General features: G+C 34.4%; 1 protein-coding gene across 3 annotated transcripts in view; it reads left to right on the forward strand.

Moving 5' to 3' along the window:
• Positions 1 to 17,524, forward strand: part of Ada2b (Transcriptional adapter 2B) — a 37,431-nt gene extending 19,907 nt beyond the window's left edge. For all 3 annotated transcript variants that reach the window (XM_090153013.1, XM_090153011.1, XM_090153012.1), the window contains 5 exons: positions 225 to 289; positions 492 to 520; positions 979 to 1,061; positions 1,999 to 2,061; positions 16,841 to 17,524. In XM_090153013.1, coding sequence (XP_090009139.1) covers positions 225 to 289; positions 492 to 520; positions 979 to 1,061; positions 1,999 to 2,061; positions 16,841 to 16,963 — 363 coding nt within the window. In that variant the 3' untranslated portion in view covers positions 16,964 to 17,524. The remainder of the gene's footprint in view (positions 1 to 224; positions 290 to 491; positions 521 to 978; positions 1,062 to 1,998; positions 2,062 to 16,840) is intronic.
• Positions 17,525 to 26,471: the final 8,947 nt, after the last annotated feature.

The following is a 26,471-nucleotide window of genomic DNA, read 5'->3' on the forward strand; positions in this document are numbered from 1 at the left end:
TCAACATTATAATAAAATATACGTTATTATTATTATTTTATTATTAGTGAGAGTTGGGTTAGATGCAAAATATACGTTAAAAGAATAATTATTTGATTATTTCACTTTTTTGTATACATAACGATACCATTTTTTTTAATTCACTATAATATTTTGTGAAATTGCTCTTGATACTTCTAATTGTGTTTATTGGTTGAATTATTGATCCTGTATTATTATTTTAGACAAACCATACAGTTTCATCCCCTGCACACAGAAGGCCAGGATCTGTAGCATCTAAAAAGCAAGAGTAAGTTATATCTTCAACCTCCATGTAATGACCCACATTGAAATTGATTACCGACAGTGCAACCCAATAGTTTAAATAAACAAGCATACTTATTTACTAGGCATATTTTATACTTTTCACTTAAGTATTTACTTAAATTATCCCAAACTAATTCTTTGATGTTTGGTATTGAAATGTTTCAAAAATGATTCTTGTTTTTCAGAGATAAAGGCGATGGTACAGATGACATAGGTAATTATTCTTTAAGATAACTCATAATTAGAGTGTACATCATAAAACATGTAATAAAGTAATGTAATCCAATTTGTAATGAATTTAATAACAGATAGTAACTCACTCTTGTCATTTGATTTTAAAACCTTTTGCGCTATACAAATAACTATTGATTCAGTGTTTTGGGTTTTAGAATTCAATGTTTTTGGATTTAATTGCATAATTTTTATAATAAGAAAAAAAATTATATATTAGATCTAAACCTAATAGTTCGTACAGTATTTTGTTTCTATATGGCAAGAATTAGATTTAATTTTAAAGGTTGGAAAAAAAAATAATAATTCCATGTGGAAACTAGGTATCATTTAACGCAGTCTGTTTCAATTTTGAAATAACCAAGTGAAAGTTATCCAATAGTTATGATGTACATGTGTAGTTTTCAGATTTGATTTTTAAAATGTTGTTTTATTATTAAGATGACGACAGAAAAGAAGATCAAAAAGAGGTTGATATATCATCATTACCAGGATATGATCTACTCTCTGAGAAAGAAAAGAAGGTTAGTTTTTATTTAGTAGTCTAAACTGTAACTCCAGGGAAAAAATAACTAAATCATGGGTGTAATACAAAATCCCGCCAGAAAAATTCCCCCCTGACACAAAAAAATATCACCCAACAACCAACTTTGGGTTCCCTTTCTTGTTATTTTAAAAGTGAATTAACCTGTTGGATATTAAAACAACCAATAATTGAGCATGTGACACCCGCACCCCGAGTTCTAATTAATCACCACTGGAATTGTACCAACTGAAATGGTGCTAATTTTAATTTTGTGTAACCTAGCTACTGTACCAAATTTGTATTTCCACAAAATAATACTTATATATTTAAGAAATGTGGTGCTTTTTTGTGTCATTCCTTCATCAACAAATTTCCCATTAGAAATTGTGGTGGAAAATGGGAAGGGAATGAACCAGAATAGGTTACACTTTTAATCTTTAATTTAACAGTTGGTATTGGTTTCACAAAATAGCAGAGAAGTTAGAAAATAATTAGGGCACCAAAACTGATTTTTTTTTCATGTGTCGTGGAATTTGTTGGAGCACTTAATTTTAACCAGCTTGCTAAAACGAATAAGAAATTATTAAAATTGCGATGTTAGTTTCACTATTAAAAAAGACTAAGTTCATAAAATTTAAAAAAAAAAAAAAACTTCACTACCAAATATGTATAAATGCTAAAAAAGCAGCAGCATATTTATATTACTATGAATATGCTAAACACTCTATGGAGACAAGTAATAGCGCTAGTTCCCATCATCCTACTGGTTAACTACTTACCAAATGTGACAACCTCACACATTAAAACACTGTTACACCTTTAATGAAATTAAAAAAGTTTCCTAAAAGATTCTACAGGTGCAATTAGGAACTTCATTCATAGTTGCGTCTGCCAACTTTTTTTGTTTTTGAAGTGACAATTTGTTTTTATTCTAGCTTTGCTACTCTATTTCATTGAAACCTGCCTACTACATCTCATTCAAGACAGTATTGCTTAAGGTAAGACTTCTAAGCATGTTTTCCATGACAAAATTGAACTATAGCGGCCTCATGTATTTTTTCCCCCGGAGAATGTAGCATTTGACGCGTAGATTACGAAGTGATTTTTTGGCCCGCAAATGATATTTTTTTTTAATTTACTTAATTTTAAAAAAGTAGTAATTTTAGGGGATTAGCGTTTTTGGTTTTTTTTTGGCGGAGAATGTAGCACTTGACGCGTAGATTACGAAGTTATTTTTTGGGCCGCAAATGATAATTTTTTAATTCACTTAATTTTTAAAAAGTAGTAATTTTAGGGGATTAGTAACGTTTTTCTTAAAAATAGTTAATTCGTGTATCCGCCGACACCACTTTTTAGGCGCGCACCAGCCCCATTCTGAGCATTGACGGTGGACCTTCGGTAATCGTACCTAGTGGCATCGTAATTAGTGAAATCGTATCAACTTAAATAGTAACAAAAATGAGAACAGGTTTGAAGCATACTTTAAAATTCCCCGTATTGGTGTCTGACGGCGCCGCACACTCACTTCGCTCAAGCGCTGGGGGCGTGCGGCGCCTCTCCAACCCCATACTAAAAAAAAGCGATGGGCCATCTATAACGTGACCTAGAGGACAGTACCAAGCCTTACGCATCAAGTATCTAATTTTAAATTATTAACAACAACCAAAAACAAGAAAAGGCCCAAAAAAGTGCAAGCTTTTCAATTAAATTAAAACCTGAAATAAGCGTTTGTGGCCCAAAAATACAAAACACCTAGAAAATCAACAAAAACTTTAATTGATTTTATAAACTACCGGAATATCACGTGGAAATTATTAGGACACCGAAACTGTGGTGTCGGCGAACACACGACGGAAATAAATACAACGAAACACGTTAAAACCCACAAAAATTTTAAATTTTTTAAATTATATTAAAAAATTAAATAATCATTTGCGGCCAAAATAAAAAATACCTTCGGCATCTACTGTGGGGGATTAATGTCAATTAGTAAATAATCTAGACATCTCTAAATGAAATATAATTAAGTTTAATGAAGATTAAAAGTTAGCCCATCAAAATATACATATCTCTCTCAAAAGAACATGACACAACAAGTAAAGTTTTAGTTTTGGTTTGCAGACGAAATTCGTCTGCTATATTGTCTGCATTGACTTTGCAGACGACATTTACAATAACCTATGCAAAGTACAGCAAAGGCCTTACAAACTCCCCCTTACTTTGACATAGGTGAAGCCAATATACAAAAATTATTTATGTAAATTCCCGATCCCTAATTTACTGTAGTTAATATGTCAATTCTAACATAGCACAAAATTCTTGAAATTTTCTTTTAGGCAGAATCTTAGGAAAAATGTCAGCAATATTGTTATTCGTATTCACATGTCTAATTTCAAAAATACGGTTGTCGATACACTCTCTAACAAAATTATATTTAATCTGAACATGCTTTGATCTATTATTTTCTATTTATTCAAAGAAAATTGTATTGCCGCCTGGTTATCACAGTAAATAATCGGTAATTTACATTTCTCATCTAATTTCACAAATTCAAATAGTTCTTCAACAATGTTGGTCAGCCATACAACTTCCTTCGATGTTTCAGCTAATGCAATGTATTCAGATTCCATAGATGACAGTGCAATGTTCTTCTGTTTCACTGATCTCCAGCATATAGGGTTGTCACCTAAATTAATCACAAATCTAGTTGTTGATTTGCGATCATTCAAATCTGATCCACAAGAGGCATCAGAAAACACATTTAGATTTATCCCATTCAGTCCATTATAATGTAGACCATAATCACAAGTTTTGGCACACGTATTGTAGGACTTGCAGTAAATAATTCCAATGTTTCTGCCCAGGATTCAAAGAGTAACTAGCTAAACTTGTCACAACAAATGCAATGTCTGGTCTTGTACGCTGTGACAAGTACAATAAACTTCCTATTAGTTGTCTATATGGATAGTCGTTATTCTGCTCTGGTGTGCAATCTCTATTAGATAACGCTATACCAACAGGTAATGGGGTATCTTTCTTCTTCTCAAATTCAATTCCCAAGAAATAGCTTAACCTTCCTAAATCTGTCATCTCAAATTTCTTTTGTAATTGGTTTTTCAGCTCTTCTAAAACCTTTTTGGTTAACGCAAAGATTATAATATCGTCAACATATACAATCAGCAATCCTGTTATTTCATATCTATAGATACAATTGCATCCTAAAATTCTTTTATATCCAAGTGTTAGTAATTGACCATCTAGTTCAGAAAATCACTGTTTTCCGCTCTGTTTCAATCCGTAAAGAGCTTTCTTTAATTTCCAAACATATTCTCCTTCTTGGTCCTTTCCTACTTGGACGAAACCTTGGGGTTGTTCTACATAAATTTCTTCATCTAATGAGCCATACAGGTATGCTCCTTTTACATCCATGTGACAATTATGCCATCCGAAACAAGCCACTAATAGCAATATGCAAACTCGAATCAGTGTAAAATTAACTACAGGTGCATAGGTCTGGTTAAAGTCTCTTCCAGGATTTTGAGAAAATCCTTGTGCAACTAATCTTGCTTTAAATCTACTGATTTCTCCATTAGCATTATTTTTTACATCGTAAACCCATTTAGTTCCAATAAGTTTCTTGTTAGTTGTTTTTGTAACAACCTCGTAAACTTCTCTATCTTGAATGGTTTTGATCTCAGTTTTCATAGCATCTTGCCATTTCTCAGTATCTAGACTTTCAATAGATTCTTCATATGTTAATGGTATTTCTACACATCTGGCTTCAATATTCCCGGTTCCATTCTTCTGGTGTCCTTTAAGTTGTTGTTTTGTAGCTAGCTGGCTAGTAGCTTTTGTTAGAAATAGTTATTACTTTGCATAGGAAAAGTACTTATGTCTAGCCCTGTTCTAAACTGAAACTATATTTATCTGTCGTCTGCTTATACTTTTTTGTTTTTACTTTCACTTTCTCTTTTTGTGTTTTTAAGGTCAGTAGAGATCATACCTATTTTTGTATATTAGATTTAACTATAATTAAATAGAGATTTATAAATAACAAACTGTCTTGCCAATTCAATATAGATAGATCTTACAATTGGTAGCAGAAAGCGTGGTTAATATGGAATAAATAAAATAGAAAAGATTTATTTGTGAATTGGCAGTGTTTGAGTTAGGCTTAGCTTAGTGAAAGTGCAGAATGGAAATGAACAAAACAGATTAAAGTTAAAAATGGAAAAACAGAATAATTCCTTGACATCCCTTGGAACATCATTTTCATTTAATAAATTAAATGATGAGAATTATGTAAACTGGAAGTTTAATATGAAAATGGCTCTGCTAGATTTTGGGCTATGGGGGATCATAGATGAAACAGATGAAGAACCAAATGAAGAAGCAGATTCTAAAGTAAAAGAGAGATATGAAACCAGAAAACAAAAAGCTCTATCAAAATTAGCTCTGGCAGTAGATGACCAGCATAAGAATTTAGTATCACAATATGAAACAGCCGTAGAAGTATGGAACGCACTTAAAGACCTTTATGAACCAAAGTCACGAGCACGAATAGCTTCATTACGATTGAATTTTCTGAGTCTGAAATATAATGTACCTGAAAGCATGTCAGGATATCTTGGGAGAATCAGTGCTGCAGCGGAACAATTGGAATTAGCAGGACGTATTTTAGCTCCAGACGAAATAGCATACCAGATGATTTGTAAATTACCCGCCCAATATGAGAACACGATTCAAAGAGCTTATCAACTAAATGATGAAGAGTTTACTCCAGATAAAGTCAAAAACCTCCTTATAGCCGAATATGAAAGACAGAAACTAGTACACCAAGAGGAAGAAAGAACAGATATGAAGACTGGACTTATGTCCATTCAACCCAATCAGAATAATCAACAGAAAAATAGAGGTGCACAACAAAAGCGTGGAAATTTCAAAGGCTATCAAGGGAATCAGAATACTAGTCAAAGTTTTGAATGCTATAGATGTGGAAAAACTGGTCATATAGCAAGAAATTGTCATGCAAATATTCAAACTGGAGGCCGCACTGTAAATCAGAAAGGAAATAGATCAAATTATCCGAGCAATCAAAGGTCAGCTAATCAAACTAGAAACAGTTATGCAAGCAGTAGCAGCGATTGGGATAATGGAAATTCATATGGAAATGCATATTTAGCTACTACAATGATTTCAACATCGGATAAAGATTCTTGGATTTTTGATTGTGGTGCTACACACCATTTTTGTCATAGAAGAGACTGGTTCGTTGAATATCAGGAAATAGAAGTACCCATTGATATTGCTCAAGGTGAAGCAAAAGCTTTTGGAACTGGGGTCGTAAATATGGTGGTAAAAACACCTTATGGAGATAATCTCATTCATTTGACAGATGTATTCTATGTTCCGCAGTATAATAGAAATTTATTATCAGCCAGAAGATTTGATAATAAAGGATGTAAGATTATAATAGTTAATGGCTCGATTAAAGTATACGGTGTGAACAAGACGTTGGTTTTATCTTCCACCTTAACCGGAAACAATCTTTATGTTGTTGATGCATACATTCCAAGTAGAGAAGAACCCAGGAAGGAACTCTCAGTGAAGGGTGGATGTAACACGAGTCTAACAATTGATACAGCAAGATGGCACCAAAGATTAGGACATCCTTCAATCAAACGGATGAAGGAATTGCAGAGAAAAGATATGGCTCACGGATTACCAGAATTTAAAGGAGAAATTGACCACTGCATACCATGTAAAGTAGCAAAAGCAACAAAGGCCGCCTCAAAATCTATACCTGATATATCTACAAAACAACCATTAGAACTTGTCCACAGTGACGTTTGGGGACCTTCACCTGTTATATCTCAAGGTGGGTCACGATATTTTATCAGTTTCATAGACGATTATACTAGAAAGGCAATAGTTTATATTATGAAGAATAAAAGCGAAGCATATGATAAATATAAAGAATATAAGGCTATGTCAGAAAGACAAACTGGTTTGAAACTCAAGAAAATACGCACAGATAATGGCTTAGAATACTGTGCAAATTATTTCAAGGAAGGTTGTAAAAAGGACGGAGTTGTGTGTCAAAGGACGAACACATATAGTCCTCAAATGAACGGCATTGCAGAGCGATATAATCGAACAGTATTAGAAGGAATTAGAGCAATGCTTGAAGATGCAAGACTACCGCATTATATGTGGGGAGAAGTATTATATACAGTAGTGTATTTATCAAACAGATTACCTCATTCGAAACTACCAAATATCACACCAGAAGGGAGATGGAGAAACACGTCACCTTCATTACGACATCTTAAGCGATATGGATGCGTAGCTTACGCATTTGTACCACAACCTCACCGTAATAAATTTGAGAAGAGAGCGAAGATTGGTATCATGGTAGGCTATGCTATGAATACTAAAGGATATCGCATATGGTTTCCAGCAGAAGGAAAAGTTCTAGAAACCAAACATGTTTCTTTCGACGAGAGCAAGTTAGGTATTAAAATACTTAAAGAAACCAGAGAAGAAACATATGAGCCAGTGAAGCAAATATGGTCAGAAGATAATGAAGACGAATCGTCAGATGATGATAAATCGCAAGAGTCGGACAACTCATCGGACGATGAGAATACTGATGAAGGAGATGAAGTAGGAGCACAACCAGAGCCACCACCTCCACAACCCATAATACCCCGTTGGAGACGAGAAGAAATACTCAGAAAAAAGGGTGATCGAATTGACGTTTATCACTATGATAACATTACAAATCAGAAAATCAGATCAGAACCTGAAATGAAGCGATACTTAGCAGATAGAGGAGAACAATACAACCCCAAAGAATTTACTTTCAAATCTACTGGAAATGTTGAAGCCCGATGTGTAGTAATACCTTCAACATACGACGAAGCAATTGGAAGTCCAAATAGTGAAAAATGGCAAGAAGCCATGACAACAGAGATTAATATCATTCAAGATAGAGAAGTGTTTGAGATTGTTCCAAAACCAATTAATAAGAAGATAATTGGAGCAAAATGGGTGTACGATCTTAAGAAGAATTCTAACGGAGAAATCAATAGATACAAAGCCAGACTAGTTGCCCAAGGTTTTTCTCAAGTTCCTGAAAGAGACTTTAATCAGACTTATTCTCCAGTCGTAAATTTTACCCTGATCAGAGCATGTATAATGATATTTATTGCATGTCTCGGATGGCTACACTCCCACATGGACGTGAAGTGTGCATATTTATATGGATCATTAGAAGAAGAACTTTATTTAAGACAGCCAGCTGGATATATTCAAAAGGGAAAAGAAGATTATGTGTGGAAGCTAAAGAAGGCTCTTTACGGATTAAAGCAGAGTGGAAAGCAGTGGTATTCTGAATTAGATAATCAGTTACTTCAGCTTGGATATAAAAGACTTTTTGGATGCAACTGTATCTACAGATTTGGATTGACTGGACTATTGATAGTGTATGTTGATGACATAATTGTACTTGCATCAAATACACACGTTATGAAGAAATTAAAGACACAACTACAAGCAACATTCGAAATGACTGATTTAGGAGAATTAAGTTACTTTTTGGGGATTGAATTTGAATTTCCCTCAAAAGGACAAGTATATATTCATCAAAATAGCTACGTGAAGAAATTACAGGAAACATTCAAGATCAAAACTGAGAAGAAAAGGGAGACACCATTACCCGTTGGGATATCATTGTCAAATAGAGACTGTACACCAGAACCGAATAATAATTACCCATACAGACAACTCATTGGTAGTTTATTGTATTTATCGCAGCGTACTAGACCAGATATAGCATTTGTAGTAGCAAGTTTAGCACGTTATTCGTCAAATCCTGGTCAGAAACATTGGAATTACTTATTACAAGTGTTGGAGTACGTGTGTCAGACCAGCCATTACGGTCTTCATTATCATGGATTCAGCAAAGTTGATCTCAGTGTGTTTACCGATGCATCATGGGGATCGGATTTAGACGATAGAAAATCTACTAGCGGTTTTGTGATTAATATCTGTGACAGTCCAATAAGCTGGAGAAGTGTGAAACAGCAGAACATTGCCCTATCATCAATGGAATCTGAGTACATTGCCTTAGCAGAATCATCAAAAGAGATTGCATGGTTAACTAGTATTGTTAAAGAACTGTTAGAATTAGCCAAATTAGAAGAAACTTTTGGACAGCCGATTGTTTATTGTGATAACCAAGCGGCAATACAATTTTCTGAAAATAAGATAGAAAATAATAGATCGCGGCATATTCAGATGAAATATCACTATGTACGAGAGTGTATTGACAACAACTTATTCAAACTTAGTTATGTAAATACCAATGAAAATATGGCAGATATTTTTACTAAAATTCTTCCTAAGAGAAAACATAGTGAATTTTGTATGATGTTAAAGTTAACAAAATAAAAAAAAAAAGGGGGAATAAGTTGATATATATGTATATTTGTATATTAATTTTACCTATGTCAAAGTAAGGGGGAGTTTGTTAGAAATAGTTATTACTTTGCATAGGAAAAGTACTTATGTCTAGCCCTGTTCTAAACTGAAACTATATTTATCTGTCGTCTGCTTATACTTTTTTGTTTTTACTTTCACTTTCTCTTTTTGTGTTTTTAAGGTCAGTAGAGATCATACCTATTTTTGTATATTAGATTTAACTATAATTAAATAGAGATTTATAAATAACAAACTGTCTTGCCAATTCAATATAGATAGATCTTACAGCTTTGAAATTGAAATCACTTAATTGGGTTATACTGTTAACCTCTATAGGTTAAATAGCGCTTCATTTCAGGTTCAGATCTTATTTTCTGATTCGTAATGTTGTCATAATGATAAACATTCTTGTGATGAGGTTTCTGATTCTCCTGAATTACTTTCTTGCGACAACAAATCATCTTCAATTTCTTCTGACCATATTTCTTTTACTGGTTCATAAATCTCTTCTCTTGTTTCTCTTAATAACGTGATACCTAATTTACTCTCATTGAAAGAAACATGTTTAGTTTCCACAACTTTTCTTTCCTCGGGAAACCATATGCGATATCCTTTCGTTGCTACAGCATAGCCCACCATGATGCCCATCTTCGCTCTTCTTTAAAATTTGTTACGGTTTGGTTGTGGTACAAAAGCAAAAGCCACACATCCATAACGCTTAAGATGGCGTAATGATGGCATAGTTTTTCTCTATCGTCCCTCTGGTGTCACATCTGGTAATTTTGAATGAGGTAATCTGTTTGATAGATATACCACTGTGTGTAATACTTCTCCCCACATGTAATGTGGTAATCTGGCATCTACCAGTAACGCTCTAATTCCTTCTAATGCTGTCCGGTTGAATCTCTCAGCAATTCCATTCATCTGTGGGCTGTATGTGTTAGTTCTTTGCAACGTCACTCCATCCTTTCTACAACCTTCCTCCAAATATTTGGCACAATATTCCAAACCATTGTCGGTGCGAAGTTTCTTCAGTTTCAATCCCGTTTGCCTTTCAGCCATGACTTTATAATTTTTATACCTCTCATAAGCTTCACTTTTATTCTTCATGACGTAGCACCACAATAAAAAATCCAGGAATCTCTATCTGATGTTGATATCATTGCTGAAGCCAAATATGCATTCCCATATGAACTGTTATTGTCCCAACCACTAGAGTAACCTTTTCCAGCTGGTTTGTTCTGGTTGCGATCCTGTCTATTTCCCCTTTGATCTCTTTGTCTAGCGTCTATTTGAATATTTTCCTGACAATTTTTCGCTATATGTCCAGTTTTTCCACATTTATAACATACAAAACTTTGATGTGTACTTGCATTTTGACTACCTCCACAACCACGGGAAATCCCACGTCTTTGCTGTGTAAATCTATTTCTCTGTTGATCAGTCTGTCTGTATTGTAAAGATGAAAATCCGCCCTGTTTATCTCTCTTCTCTTCATCCTTTTGTACTAGTTTCTGTCTTTCGTATTCAGCTACAAGTAGAGCTTTGACTTTGTCTGGAGTAAATTCTGCATCATCTAGTTGATATGTTCTTTGAATGGTGTTCTCATACTGTTCTGGTAGTCTACAAATCATCTGGTATGCTATCTCATCTGGGGCTAAAGTTCGACCAGCTAATTCTAATTGTTCAGCCGCAGCACTAACTCTCCCTAAAAATCCCGACATACTCTCAGGTGGATTATATTTCAAACTTAGAAATGCATTACGTAAGGATGCTATCCGAGCCCTTGACTTTGGCTCATATAACTCTTGAAGTGCGGTCCAAACCTCCACAGCCGTATCATACTGTGACACTAAGTTCTTGTGTTGGTCATCAACACCCAATGACAATTTTGACAATGCTCTTTGTTTTCTAGTTTCATATCTTTCTTTAACTTTAGCATCAGCCTCTTCCCCAGGGTCTTCATCTGTTTCATCAATAATCCCCCAAAGGCCAAAATCTAACAAGGCCATTTTCATGTTGAACTTCCAGTTCACATAATTTTCATCATTTAACTTGTTAAATGAAAAAGATGTTCCTATAGTTATATTCTGTTTATCCATCTTTTGTAACTATTGTAACTAATTCTTTCTTCTATCTAGTTCTATTATCTGGTTCTATTATACACTCAGCTAAGCCTAGGTCCCTACACTAATTGCCAATTCAAACTATACATTCTAATTACTTTCTCTAAATGATCTAACCACGCTCTGCTACCAATTGTGGGGGATTAATAGCAATTAGTAAATAATCTAGACATCTCTAAATGAAATATAATTAAGTTTAATGAAGATCAAAAGTTAGCACATCAAAATATACATATCTCTCTCAAAAGAACATGACACAACAAGTAAAGTTTCTGCTATATTGTCTGCATTGACTTTGCAGACGACATTTACAATAACCTATGCAAAGTACAGCAAAGGCCTTACATCTACGTGACAAGGTCTATCAGGCGCAACCAAAATGAAAATAAAATTCAATGAGGCCGCTGTAGTTCACTTCACCCTTTTCCGTTAGTAGCATATTGGTGTGGGAATTGACACAAAATGCCCTTCTTAAAAATGTCTGTATGAGTAAACAGCGAAAGAACTTTATTGTTTAGTGCATAACTTGTTGAATAAAAAAATTATGTAGATTTTTTTCTTATTCAAGAATTAATAATAGTTTTACGTATGGTTGGGTTGAGAACTTGAACCTCAAGTAGTAGCATATATGGGTCATTCAAATGGGCGGAGCATGTCAAGCTTACCTCAGATGTTATTGTAATATCATCTCAGAGATTATTTTATGCACAAATGTCAATTTCTGATATATTATTAACATGTAATGAATATTTTTGTGGTAATAAACATACTCGACCATCTAACCTAGCTAAGTTGATATCTTTTTATACAATAGTCCTATTTTAGTATTACTAAGCTGGATTTAAAGCATATTTTATGTGCTTTCCAAAATTCAATTTTTTAAATTTTTGTCTTTATCCTTTGACCCTCCCAAATAAGTTTATCAAGAAAATTTGAAAAATCGCAAAGCCTTATTTTTATTCCTTGAGAAAACCCTTATTATATATGATCCCACTTAAGGGGTCGACCAAGATCACTTTAAGCGCCTAAGAAATGAATGAGATTTTTAAAGGAAAAGGTTAAACAAATTATTTTTTTGAAGAACTATAAGTAAGGCTTTGGGATATAAACATGTTCTTGTAAAACATATCCAGGGAATTCGAAAAATTTGGCAAATATTTTAAACTGAATTCCTAAAATTATTTTTGGAAAGCACGAGAAAAATGATGTAAAATCAGCTTTGTAGTACTAAAATCCGATTATTACTTAAAGGTAGTAGGAAATGAACCGAAAAATCGTCTGCTTACTTGCATCATGACCATCTTGTTTTTAATTTAACTAGCACTAATTTTCCCTAGCTTCTGTTGAAAATGTTGCCAGAAATGTGATCATCCATAAATATGGAAGTTGATAGTCCCTTTAAGATTTGAACTCTGACTCGTGAAGCTAAAGATTGCTCCATACAAAGCCTAGGTTAGGGTACGTCAAGTCCTTTCTTACCTAATATATCAAAAACCATTCGTCGCACAATAGAAATTGAAGTTTTCTTATAAAATACTCTCTCTTAGGAAAAATTACTATAGAATTTGAAAAGGTATGGTTGTCACGGTTTGCCCATTTTTCATGGGATGATCCATATGGTTTTGCCCCATATGGTTTTGCACCATATGGGAAATTCACGCCCTTTAAAAAGTGATTGGAGCTTTGTGAAGGTACATGTTTCAATTTTGTAACCAAAATGGATATGTCTCATAAAAGAAACAAAGTTATAGAATTTTCTTTTTTACCAAGGACCTGTTATATTAGTAGACTTTAAATGCGACGGCACGATCAACAACGGGTTAAATATATCCTGTGAGTTTAGCCTTCATTCGTGGCCCTGGTAATACAATGGTAGTGGCGTTGGGACGGTAACCCAAAGGTTGTTGGTTGGATTCCTGCCCTAGGTGATGTGATTTTTCTCAGTCACTCTGGTATGCAAACATGCGCAGAAGTATTCCTTGTTAAAAAAGAAAATTCTATAATTGTATTAATTCCTACACAATTAAAAATATATACAGGCTGTATCGTAAATGGTGGTGGGAGCGGAGTTCCATGAGTTGTAGAGGTTCTGGTTACCATGACAGCAAAAGCGATCATTTATTTAGGTTCAATAAAGACGAATTTTTCAAAAGATGCGTTAGAACCACTAAACGTTTACCAATGGCCTTGTACTCAGCTAATGAATACAAGGATATGTTCCTAGCTTTGGTTTACTTAGAAGGGAATTTCGAAACTGCGTCGCGTCGTTATGCCAATTTGTTCCCAAATAGGCGCCACCATGATTATTGAGTTATTTCAAGAGTCAAAGCAAGGTTACAAGATACAGGAAGTGTTACTGTCCCGGGTTATGATAAGGGAAGGCTACAAAGATTACATTTTGAACATGGTTGATGATGACCCCACTCTTATAGCGTTTTCCATTGGGAACCTCCGAGCACTCCCGGAGTGCTCCAAAATCAAAATTGTATTCCATTGGGAAAAAAGTGGCAACTCCGAGAGGGAGGATCGTCTTCCATTGACCAAGTTACTCCCTCCCGGAGTGCTCCCGGCTGCCCCAACTCAAGAGTCGGAGGGAAACAAAAGAGTGCTCCGAAAACGTTTCGTATTTCATTGGGAGTTACCAGGGCGAATCCTCCGAGCGCCTCCTACAGAGAGCAGTGACGTCATTCAACAAATCCGGATCACACTCGGAGGTTCCCAATGGAAAACGCTATTAGAACTAGACACGTTGCTGAACATTACTCACATGGGTGTTTGGCATTCACTAAATGAAACATGCAGCACCCCTACCACTACCAAAGAGTGCAGCAATTGATACCCCAATACAATTCCTTTAAGCTACCGGTCATTTCCATCGTTACTCATCAATTTCGTTTACTTCGTAATATCATAAGATACCAATTTTCACCTAAACCTATTGCTACACAATTTCTCTCTTTAGTTATTTTTAAAACCAATAAACCGATATTGGTTCAATTTTTATATATATGATCAATGGAGGTGAGTGTGATCACCCCCTATTATTTCCCCAAACATTATAATAAAATATTTGTGGAACGGATATTGAAATATACTTAATTATACACATTTTGTTTATTTTCAATATTAATTTAAATTAAATTTAGTTTAAAAAATGTTATACTCTTCTGCTTGTGTTCGAGATTTTATGCCCAAAAGAAAAGTTCTGTAACTTTTTTCCTAACTGGCAAACCGGTTTCATATTTTGGTATTTTGTAGTCTGCTTATCTTTTTACCGGCTGAGAAATTGTTTTATTTTTGCTAATAATTTGAGGTTTTCAAAATTTAATCTGGAAGAACTTTCTTAATTTGCAGTGTGGGGTAAGTTCGATCAGTTATTATTATTATTATTATTAGTGAAAGGGGTGAAGGGCTAAGGACATGCCTGTTCGCGCACTTCGACCAGAGGTACATTGTGCAACCCCGAACCTTATCAATGTTAAATTTTGGTAAAATAATTTATGGTTTATAAGACAACTTTTTTATAATTTTCTTGATGTCAACTAGTTTGCTAAAAAAGGAAAGGTTAAGCTTTAGCTAGCTATATGAGCATTTGGGTATTTTAGTTTAAAAAGATATTATTTTAGAGCTAAGAAAAAAATATAGCTTTATTGGGACACCATATTTAACCTCTGTAATTTCATTGCGATTGGTCAAGGATTTCACGTGATTACAACTACCCCACCCCCTATCACACTTGCCCCTCATTTTGAGGGAAAGTGTGATCAGTAACATAGTTTAATCAAATAGTTTAAATAAATATTTATTTCATATTAAATTTGATTACGTAGTTGTTTAGGATAAAGTGGCCATGTTAGTGGTACCAATTCTTAAGAGGGTGCTATTTTTAGTCTAGGAGTAATTTCAAGTAAACTCCAAAAAAAATTGACCCCTATTATTTTATTTCATGTTAGATTCTGATATGATGTTAGTCAAGTATAGACTAGGACGTCATTGTTTGTTTTTAAGTAAGGAAATCTTTCAGTTAAAAATGACAATCAAAAGGTGGGCCGAGTGAAAAGATGGTTTTACTATGGTCCTTTTCTTGGGCTGAAATCAATCATTCCAAAGTAAAAAAATAATTGATTATCACGACCCAAGCTTGAGGCCTTCTAAGTCATTGACGGATTAAGGTAAAACTTTCACTCGAGCGAGAAGGATTTTTGGGGCCCCTCACTATTTTGAACATTTTAAGTGGCCACCCCTTAGAAAGGCTACTCAATGGGTAGCCCCTGCACCAAGTGTTGTTCTTTCCGTGAGTTGTGTGGAGTAAAGATCCTAACAATGTTTGCAAGGGCTTCTAAGGGGCCATGCCGAAGCAACCCAAAATTATTTTTCGTTGACAGTTCCGAAGGATTTCAGTTATGTCAATGAAGTTTCAGATAAGGAGTTTTAAATTGCAAAACACTAAATTTTTGAAAAGGATTAAAGCATCTTATCATTGGTTTATTGTGAGTAGTAGATATGGTTGTATCACTTAAGAAGAAAAAACGTTTAGCCTATTCAAAGTTCAGAAAAGCTACTCTGAATCAGTTCATTAATCAGAACAAAATTTTACCACAAATACGCGATGGTACTTAGTGTATGCGATGAAGTAACCGCAATTCCTTTTTGTTATAGAGTATAATTGTAAAAGTCTAATCTATCATCTGCTACCGTAAACTATGATGAGGCAGTCTTTCCAGATATGTTAAGTCCCTATTCCCACTCTGGCATTATTTATTGAAAAATTTGTCTTTATTAACCCTAATAAAATGATCGCTTTTGCTTTCATGGTAACCAGAACGCTTGAGTCTTCAGCACGTTAAAAAAAACTGTAGTAAAATAATTGCGCATTAATTTTTCATTTATTAAAAGCGACGTTTTTTGGCGTGTGCACATCGCTATGAATGAAAAAGGGAATGGCAATTTGATGGGTACGTTACTTTAATTGGGGGTTATACCTACAGCAATTAATTCACAACTCCGAAACGGTAGCCTGTAGGGAAAAATGTCATAAAACATTTTCGATTCTAAATGACCTTTACAACTCGTGGAATTCCACTCTTACCACCATTTACAATACACCCTGTATATATTTCATTATCATAAACAAAATTATTTACCTACTGACTTCTTTTTTAACTAGGATCATTTATTAAGGAAGCAAGGAAATTCCGTGAAACCAAGATATCCAGCTGGTTTAGACAAAGCACATAGGAGGAAAATTATAAATTTACTTATCAATAGTGGATGGATTACAGGGTCATAATCAATTGTTAATGTTTCCTAGTTTTTGGGTATGTTTTAAAAGTATGGAACTTCAATATGAGCACCAGATTGCCAAGTGCCAATGTATTATGTTAAAAATTTTAAAAAGTTGAAGCACTGAAAAACGCATAGCCTTAATCTATGCATTTTTAGATTTAACTAATTTTTGAGTCTAAAAAATGGATTGATTAATGCTGTTATTTAACCTGTATGTCTTAATGCCTTTTGTCATGCTTAAACTCTATTGACAGGATTACAAAGATATGGATACAATACAAAAATTAGCATTTATGGTTTATACGATAGGAATTATCGTACTTGCAGAAATTTAGTCAATAATGTCTGATATTACATCAGAACTAATATTGTGAAAGTGTTGTTTTAAAAAGGTGTATTTCTGACGATCATTTCCCAATTTTTAATCAAAAGATGACCATTAAGTTTCATATGATTTTTGTCATTATGTGTAATGCTCGCTGTAGCGATGATTTTATTGTGCAAAAATCGTTGAAGTAGTATTTGATGACTTCAAGGTGAATAATAATGCCTTTGAAATCTTTCATTGCCCGCTGTTTTATAAACTGCACAAGTTTCAAATATCACTAGTAAACAGAGGGAGGGATTCAGTTATACATTAACTTGAATAATCATGTCTCTTATGGATAAAGAATTATTGGTACCATTGTTCCATAAGTAAGAGGTACGTGTAACAACAATGCATGATTAAGTGATGGGCAAATATTTTATATCTTATGCAAGATCTTTTATTGCTCTCTTTAATATTAATGGCTCCCTTCTTTTTGCACTGAGAGAATCTCAGTTATTGATATTATTTAAATAGGTTATGAAAATTACATGTCACTGTACATTTTTTTATTCAAATTTGAAGTTCCATTTTCATCCCTATCATCTGGCGTGTTTGTATATCATTGCCATATATCATCTGCAGTTCTTGTACAAATGTATTTTCATCTTAGATAGTTCCCAAATGCACTAGTGTTTTATAGAAAAACTGGATCTTAACCGTACATTTTATGAATTTACGTTATTTAATATTTCTTGTATAAAAAGTGAAAAACATCTGGTTCAAAACTATCGCGCATTATTATTTATATGATAGTAGTGTCCATTAATTTTATACATTCTGACACATCAGAATTGTGTTTTAATGAAATATCAATGTCGAATATTGCTTTTATAATCATGAGAAAAAACCATTCGACATATGAGTTCAGCTTAAATGTTTCAAAATTCATGTATTTTTATATATTTCCATTCCATAAGTGTATTACTTTGGTTATTAAACCTTTTGTGAACCTTCATTCTAGAGAATAGAAGTGAAAAAGAAAAAGGTTAATAGTATGGTATCTAGTTTTTGTATAGTAACTTAATTAAAACCATTTTATAAATTAAGAATTTTTGTCTTTTTCTGAATTAAAACATACTAATAAATTTTACACAGTTGCGTTCGTATTGCACTGATCTCTAATTCGAGAATTTCACACTGAACTTGACAAAAATACGTGACTATCAATAATTCCCCATGGATAAATTCAGACATTAAACATAATATGCATCTACGGGATAAATATACAAATAAATCCCTTTCAAGGAAAAATAATGTTAATTAACATTTCCTAGAACTCTACCGGAAACAACGTAACTTAATGAACTATGAAGTTCAAAAAGCAGCTACTTTGGCAACAGACTAGAAGCCAAAAGAGGAAATAAACAAAATATTCTCTGGAAAACCATGAAGATGCGCACTTAAAATCTAAGAAATCAAACCTCATTCCCATCATCTTATTTGAGGGTACCTGCTACAACAACCCACTTGAAATCGCTAGCATTCTAAATAACTATTTCATAAATTGTCCAGAAAGACTACTCAATGAACAATGAGACAAATTGACTCTTGACACTAATACAATGCAAAATTCAACCACATCAACTGCTGATTCTTCTTTGAAGTTTTTTTACCCTAGTATCCAAGCAACACGTCCTCAAATTATTAATAAAAATCAAACCTAACAAGGTAACTGGTACAGATAACATTTCCCCTGCCATTATACATAATTTGGCTCCAGTTCTTTCTAATATTCTAACTATAATAATAAAATCGTGAATATTCCCCAAACAGTGGGAGAAAGGTGAAGTAATACCTGCTTTCAAGAGTGGGGACATTAAAGACCCAAACAATTATCGACCACTTACTGTCCTCCAAGCGCTCTCCATAATCTGTGAGAAAGTGGTAAATGAACAAACTCTTCACTAGATGAGCTTCAATCGGGGTTTAGATCAGGCTACTCCACAATTACAAGCACTTTTCATCTGTACGAAACAATTATTCACGGACTGAAAAATAATATGTACATCATATTGTAATTTTCCTAGACCTATCAAAAGCTTTCGATACAGTCAACCATGACTTCCTCCTACAAATGCTGGAAAATAAAGGTATTAAAGGGGATGCTTATAAGTGGTACAAATCCTATATGTCAGATGGGGAGTAAATTGTAATGGACATTACTCCCAATCTCAACAAATTAAATACTGTGTCCCTCAGGAGAGTGTACTTGGCCCGTTAATGTTCAATATATACAGGGTGTCTCAATTTGCTCAGGCCATTTTTCTCAAAATATATTTATGCTAGGGTTCTGAAATTTTCAGGGTTTATTTGTTAGGTATGGAAGGCTTTGGTTACTAAATTTCAGAAAAATCGAACGATTTTGTGCCGTTTTGGAAAATTTATTTTTTCACCGGTAGGTGTCACGCAAAATGTTTCAATAGAAAAGTTGTAGGGCATAGTCGAAAGTGTAAAAATAATTTTGGTTCGGTTGAAAAAGACCTATTTTTCACTGAGTTTGGAGGTCGGGGGAAAAACAAGTTGTACTAGCAGGCAATAGCCTTTAACGTAAACAATCGTACATAATTACAACACACATGTATATTTATTTTAGGGAACTTATGCTTTCAGCTATGTAGTTAATAATCAGATCTGGAAAAAGTTATTGTTAAAGAAAATTATTACGTTCAACACCTAATTAGACAAAGTAGACAAAGACCGCGTCTTCCATTTTTTGTAGACCAAAAATTACGCTTATTTTTCTTTTGTTGTTTTTTAACGTGAAATATCAATTGTCCGAGTAGTATTTAAAGCGTTTACATTTCAAAGTTAAAACATTATCTCAGCTTAGCCGATCGTTGTCCAGTATGCCTCTTTACACTCGAGATCAGCGCGCTCATATGCTAGAATTATTTTACGGAGAAGGTCGTCGTAATGCTACTCTAGTAAGTCAGTTATCCCAATTGCAGACCAAGTCATACGATGGTTCTTAGAGTGGTCCGCGACTTCGACAACTGGAGTAATATCAATCCGAGGTTTCGTGGTCATGGTCTCCAGGACATGACATGGAAAACACCATACTTGCCTACTTCGTCGCCAATCCTCGAGCGAGCGTCAGGACTGCCAGCTTTGACTTAGGGTTGGATCGAAACTACGTTTGGAGAACACTCAAAAGACACCATTTTCATTCTTATCGAGCGACACTTCACCAAGGACTGCATGACGGTGATAGACAGCGCCGACTCGACTTCTGCAATTGGTTTTGCCTCATATGACGCACACCAGGATTTTCACGATCAACTACTGATGTCCGACGAATGTTAATTCGGAAGAGATGGGCCTTTCAACCGTCAAAACCAACATATGTGGGACTACGAGAATCCACACTGGGGATTTCCTCACCGCCACCAAGTGCAGTTTCGCTTAAATGTGTGGGCTGGTCTGTTAGGTGACAGAATTATTGGCCCGTTCTTCCTGCCAAATCGTCTGAACGCTCAAAACTACTTGGAGTTCCTTCAAAATGAAATATCCAACGTGTTGGACGACATTCCTCTGGCCGAGTACAGACGCATCTGATTCCAGCAAGATGTGGCGCCTCCTCACCAATATCGTGATGTGGTTGCATATCTAAACGACGAGTTTCCTGGAAGATGGATCGGAAGAACTGGTCCTGTTCGTTGGCCTGCAAGATCCCCTGTTCTAACACCACTCGACTTTTTTCTTTGGGGATTCGTAAAGGACTACGTATACCAAACACCTGTGACAAGCGTTGAAGATTTACAACAAAGAATCATCGAAGCCTGTCGCCGGGTGACTCCAGAAATGGTTCGGGGAGCATTTCGCAATATGCAACATCGTGTATATTTGTGCATTGCATCAGAAGGTGGCATTTTTGAAAACATTTTGTAGAAGTCATTAAAAAACATTTGTCACTTGGGCTAATTATTATTTGTTTCTTTTTCGAAATCTTAACTGAAATGCATGTTACCTACAATTCGTTTAATGTTATTGCCTGCTAGTATAACTTGTTTTTTCCCCCAACCTCCAAACTCAGTGAAAAATAGGTTCTTTTCAACCGAACCAAAATTATTTTTACACTTTCGACTATGCCCTACAACTTTTCTTTTGAAACATTTTGCGTGACACCTACAAGTGAAAAAATAAATTTTCCAAAACGGTACAAAATGGTTCGATTTTTTTGAAATTTAGTAACCAAAGCCTTCCATACCTAACTAATAAACCCTGAAAATTTCAGAACCCTAGCATAAATACATTTTGAGAAAAATTGCCTGATCGAGCAAAGTGAGACACCCTGTATACTAGTGACATTCATACTGTCTTAGAAAAGTCAATTGCTAATGAGTACGCCGACGATAATGCCCTAGTACTACTAGGGAAAGAAATCAGAGAAGCCCTTGCCTGGGCTGATAAGGACCTTATTGCAATATCCAACAAACTACAACAAAAAGGTCTAATTTTGAATGAAGACAAAACGAAATTCATGATATTCAGTCCCTCACATAAGGCTTCCCAGCAAGCTCATCCAAGAACTACCTAGTGATAGATTAAAAAGGGTAACCAAATTTAAGTATCTGGGAATGTGGATACAGGAAAATTTAAAATGGACTGAGCATGTTGACCAAGTGCTGAAGAAAGCAAATTCTTGTATTTGGATGTTGAGAACTTAACAACCTTCTTTGAACACAAAAACCTTGAAAATACTCAAGCCTATCTTTGATTGCGGTAGTTACCTGTTGTTGAAGTTTTATAGCAGCAGCGCTTCGATTAAACGATAAACTGGTTTTATTTATTAAAATAATTAAGAGCAAGTTACATGATTGAAAGCTGGTAAATTAATGACACACTGATACGCAGTGTAAAGGGTTTTTATATTAAAACCCGAGCGGAAAACATTTAAAAAAAATATATAAAATAAAGAGGAGAGATAAAGGAAAAAACATCTCTCCGTGGTTTTGTTCTCTTTCCCACTGTGTTGTTAAACAATCTCCGTCGGTTATCTTCAACACCTGTACTCCAGTGCCCCTAAAGGTAGCTTGGATAAACTTGAGATTATCAATAATAAAGGTGCAAAGCTTATAATGAAACTGAACAAAAGATCATCAGCTACGGCAGCAAGGAAAGATGCTGATATTTAAACCTTAAATATTACATGAACCTATTAATATTTATGTTCAGAATTAAAAACGCAATGTTCTCAAAATACATTCTGGACCATTTTAAATCTCCCTCTACCCACATAGGTACTAGAGGAACAAAACTGGATTTTAAAGTAAAATCTTCAAAACTCAATTTCAGTGAAAGAAGTACTCGAACTAATGGTATTCGTGCATGGAATAAATTACCCGGGACTCTAAAAGAAATACTCTATTTCTATTTTTTTAAATAAAATCATCCAATACTTAAGCCAAACTGAAATTTAATCTTAATCTAGTTCTGATGTTTTATGTTCTTTTTCCTTTTTATTTATTAAAATTAATTTCTGGACCCCTCTGTAAACAAGTCTTGACTTAAGGGATATCGTAAATAAAGCATACTTATTTATTTATTATAGTTGGCCTTGCTACCGACATCATTATACAAATGACAACATAAAGGAAATGATTTTACCACCCCGTATTGAATTTGCCGATGTGAAAAGGTCTTCATAGTTTAAGGGTAATATTTAGGTTGAATGATGTCTTTCCCAGTGAAAGGACTTTGGGAGATAAATTACTCCAGAGAGACTAACCTTAGGTTTCATATCAAAAATTAAAATACCTAACTGAAGTGTGAGACTCAGATACAGCTTGCTGATAGATTCAGAGAACACCGATCACTTGAACAACACGCATACCATCAATGAAATCTCCATCCACTTCTTGCATGCAACTAGCAGCGGTGTACCGAGGAAATTCGTCCAATTTTTTATTCGGGAACTTAGTTTCCCTCTGGTTTAAATGATTAGTTGGTTTTTAGGTAATTCGTTTTTCCTATTTGGTTAGTCTTGTGCAGTCGCCCTGGAAGCATGTTTTTCCCGCTAGCTTTTGACATTGATACTTTTGGTCCCTTTCGATTGGCAGTGGTTTTGTGGTCACTGGTTTGGAGTTTAGTTTGCAAGCATTTGATATTTTTTGTGAACATCCTCCTTTTTGACAGACTTATTTATTAGGTTTATTTTTGTGTGTCACATGGTCGTTTTTGAGTTTTTGTTGTCACGTGTTTTTATTGTTGTTTATAAAAAAATTCCATTAGGCCTTCAAAGCGAAGTTACAAGTTAAGACTATCGGCCGAAGTACCACGTGTAGGTTTTAAATAAATATATTTTCGTTTCCCAAAACGTTGTTGGTCTTTGTTACCTTTTCAGCATTTTTTAATATGCAATTCAAACTAATTATGATGTTTAATAAACAATTATAATAATTTAATAAGTTTGGTAAGTAATAATAATAATAATAATCAGCTAAGCTAATACCCAAGGAACCACACAGGCCTCACTCAACTAGTGACTTAAATCCAATTACTATTACCATTAAGCCCAGCAGGGCCGGATTAAGCGATTTTTCGCCCAAGGTTAAAAATAATATGCGCCCCATAAAACTAAAGGAGACTTACTACTTTCGTTTTGTAGTCCGTTTACTCTTAAAAATTTTTAGAATAATAATTGTAAAGCAAAAATATAGTGTTTAAACTTTTACTTTTTATTGCACAAGGTATAAAGAAAGTAACATGATCACAGAATGATTTTGGAAATTATTCCTTTATTACCAACACAAATTAAACCCTAAAATATTAGACAGCTTCATCTAGCATCTTAAAGGTCCACACCTTCGTTTGAAAGAATTTGGATTTACCACGTGGTAGCAGATACGACCAACTATCCTATTCTGGAAACAAGCATGGAAACTGGTTAAAATCAAACCCTGATGTGTCCCTTTAATAGATGGTCACTTGACTGTAATGGCGAGTTATATAGTATTAAATAATCTCTCGGGCATCCTTGTTCCTAGCTCCGCAGTGAGTCCTAGCCTAGTAATTAAGTTCCTTATTTACTTTGCATATTTGTTATATTAAATAATGTTCCTAGAATAAAGTTTCGTTATTTGTGAACACTACAATTTCAAATTAAGTTTGTGCTTTCGTTTCAGCCCAATAGGCTTTTAATAAAACATCTTCAAGAAAATCGCCAAGAATGAATATTTCCAAAAGACAGGACCTGAAAGATACTGTTTGTAGGGATGCACCGATATATCGGTAACCGATATATCGGCTAATTTTTCAAATATCGGTATCGGCCAATATCGGCTTAAGCGAGGCCGATATTAGCCGATACTTCTGGTATTAGAAAAACATTTTCAGGAAAAACTTTAAAAAAGGCGATACTCAACTAACTAATTAATGGAAAACATTTATTGCCACAACCTTACATTTCCTTTTAAAAAGGCCAGTTCTTCCACAACACTCGGCTTTAGTCTATTTCTTAACTTAAAAAGTAAAAACGACCTTTGATTCCTTCGGTGCATGATCTCACGCTAGATCATACCATTTTTTTTGACAGGGGTTAAGAGTGTAAACAAATAAAACCATCTAGTGTTTCTTTTTGATCGCAGTTGTAGGAAATAATTATTCGCGTCCAAAACGGTCAGGAATCATAAGTGGTTTTTAGACTCCAAAAGCCATAGATCATATCCTTTTTTAACAGGTGGTTACGAGAGTAAACATAAAAGCATAATATTGTGATACGTAACTTTGTTAATATCGGCCGATATATCGGCTATCCTAGGCCGATAAAATCGGCCGATATATCGATGCATCCCTAACTGTTTGTTTAGTGCTTGTTGAAATAATGGAAACTTTTCACCTCTAATCACCCGTAAACATAACTTTTTGTTTTTGCTAAGCCTTAATGTGTCAAAAAAGCTACCTTGTTTAAAGGAAACACTTCTTGCCCACCGTAGAGGTGAAAAAATTCCTTTATTTCAACAAGCATTATATAAAAAGTGACTTGCAGGTCCTGGCTCTCAAAAAGAGAGAATGACTACTGACAATTCAGAAATGTTACCCCCAGAAAAAAATTCAATTGTGCTTGAACCTGTACTTGAAGAAAACTCTCAAGATATCAACATTAATAATGTTATCAAACCTAACGATGGTGTTACTGATGGAATGATTTCTGTGAATTCAGAAATGTTGCTGCAACAGGAAAATACAAAAGTACATGAATCTGTCACTATCATTTGTAAATCTTCAGTTAAACCACCTGTGAAAAATCTCACGAAAGTGGATAAACCCTTAGAAACACTTGGTCAAGAATTTTTGGAATTTAGAGCCAAAACTTTAAAATCTCTGGATTTTTCTTTTAAAATTGAAAGCTGAAGCAACGATGGCAATCTAGATCTAGTCTCATTTTCAAAGCCATGTGTAGGAACCTTTTTAAAAGTCATCGTCTCTGCCACTTTAAAAATTCCTTTGCTTTGTGGCTCAGAACAAAACATTACGTTCGTCAATAGGCTGCGGTGACAATCCGACTGTTGATCAAGTTTGTCAAAGCAACAAAAGGTTGAAAATAGCTAAGTCTCTCATACCTGCGTCTCATAATGAAAATTGTAGTAAAACTAAAAAAGTTAGAGTTAAGAGAATAAAACTAGCAAGACACTCAAATCATGAAATGTTTATAATCAAGCCAAGTTGTAATAACAGCATCGTTACACTGCATATTTAACTATATATTATAATTTCTTTGGTATATTAAATAAATAGACTGTAGAACTGCTTATTCAGTTATTCTTAACTCTTGTGTTGGTTAATGATTTCAGTTGTTTTCTCAAATTGTTTGCGTTCAAACTAGTCCTTTTATAATTTTGAACTGTATTTTTAGGTTAATTGTTACTCCTTTCAAATAGCAATTTATTAATATTTGGCGTGATTTACTTCCCGCATCACCCCACAATTCAAACCAAATTTCTTTAAGGTCATTGCAGCCATGGACTAATTAACTACAGGGACAGTCTGGTTCTATAACATCTCTCCCTTAACGGCGCGAAAAACAGTTGTAACATTTTTGCCGCGCTGCCAGGTAAATATTTTTCTGCTTGTGATACAAACGTCATCAACAGGAAACTAAATTCTCGAAATATCGCCATCTATCCGAAAATATTATGAACTG

Source organism: Leiobunum rupestre, chromosome 7, assembly GCF_980474605.1.
Source record: "Leiobunum rupestre chromosome 7, qqLeiRupe1.1.hap1, whole genome shotgun sequence".
Lineage (NCBI taxonomy): Eukaryota > Metazoa > Arthropoda > Arachnida > Opiliones > Sclerosomatidae > Leiobunum > Leiobunum rupestre.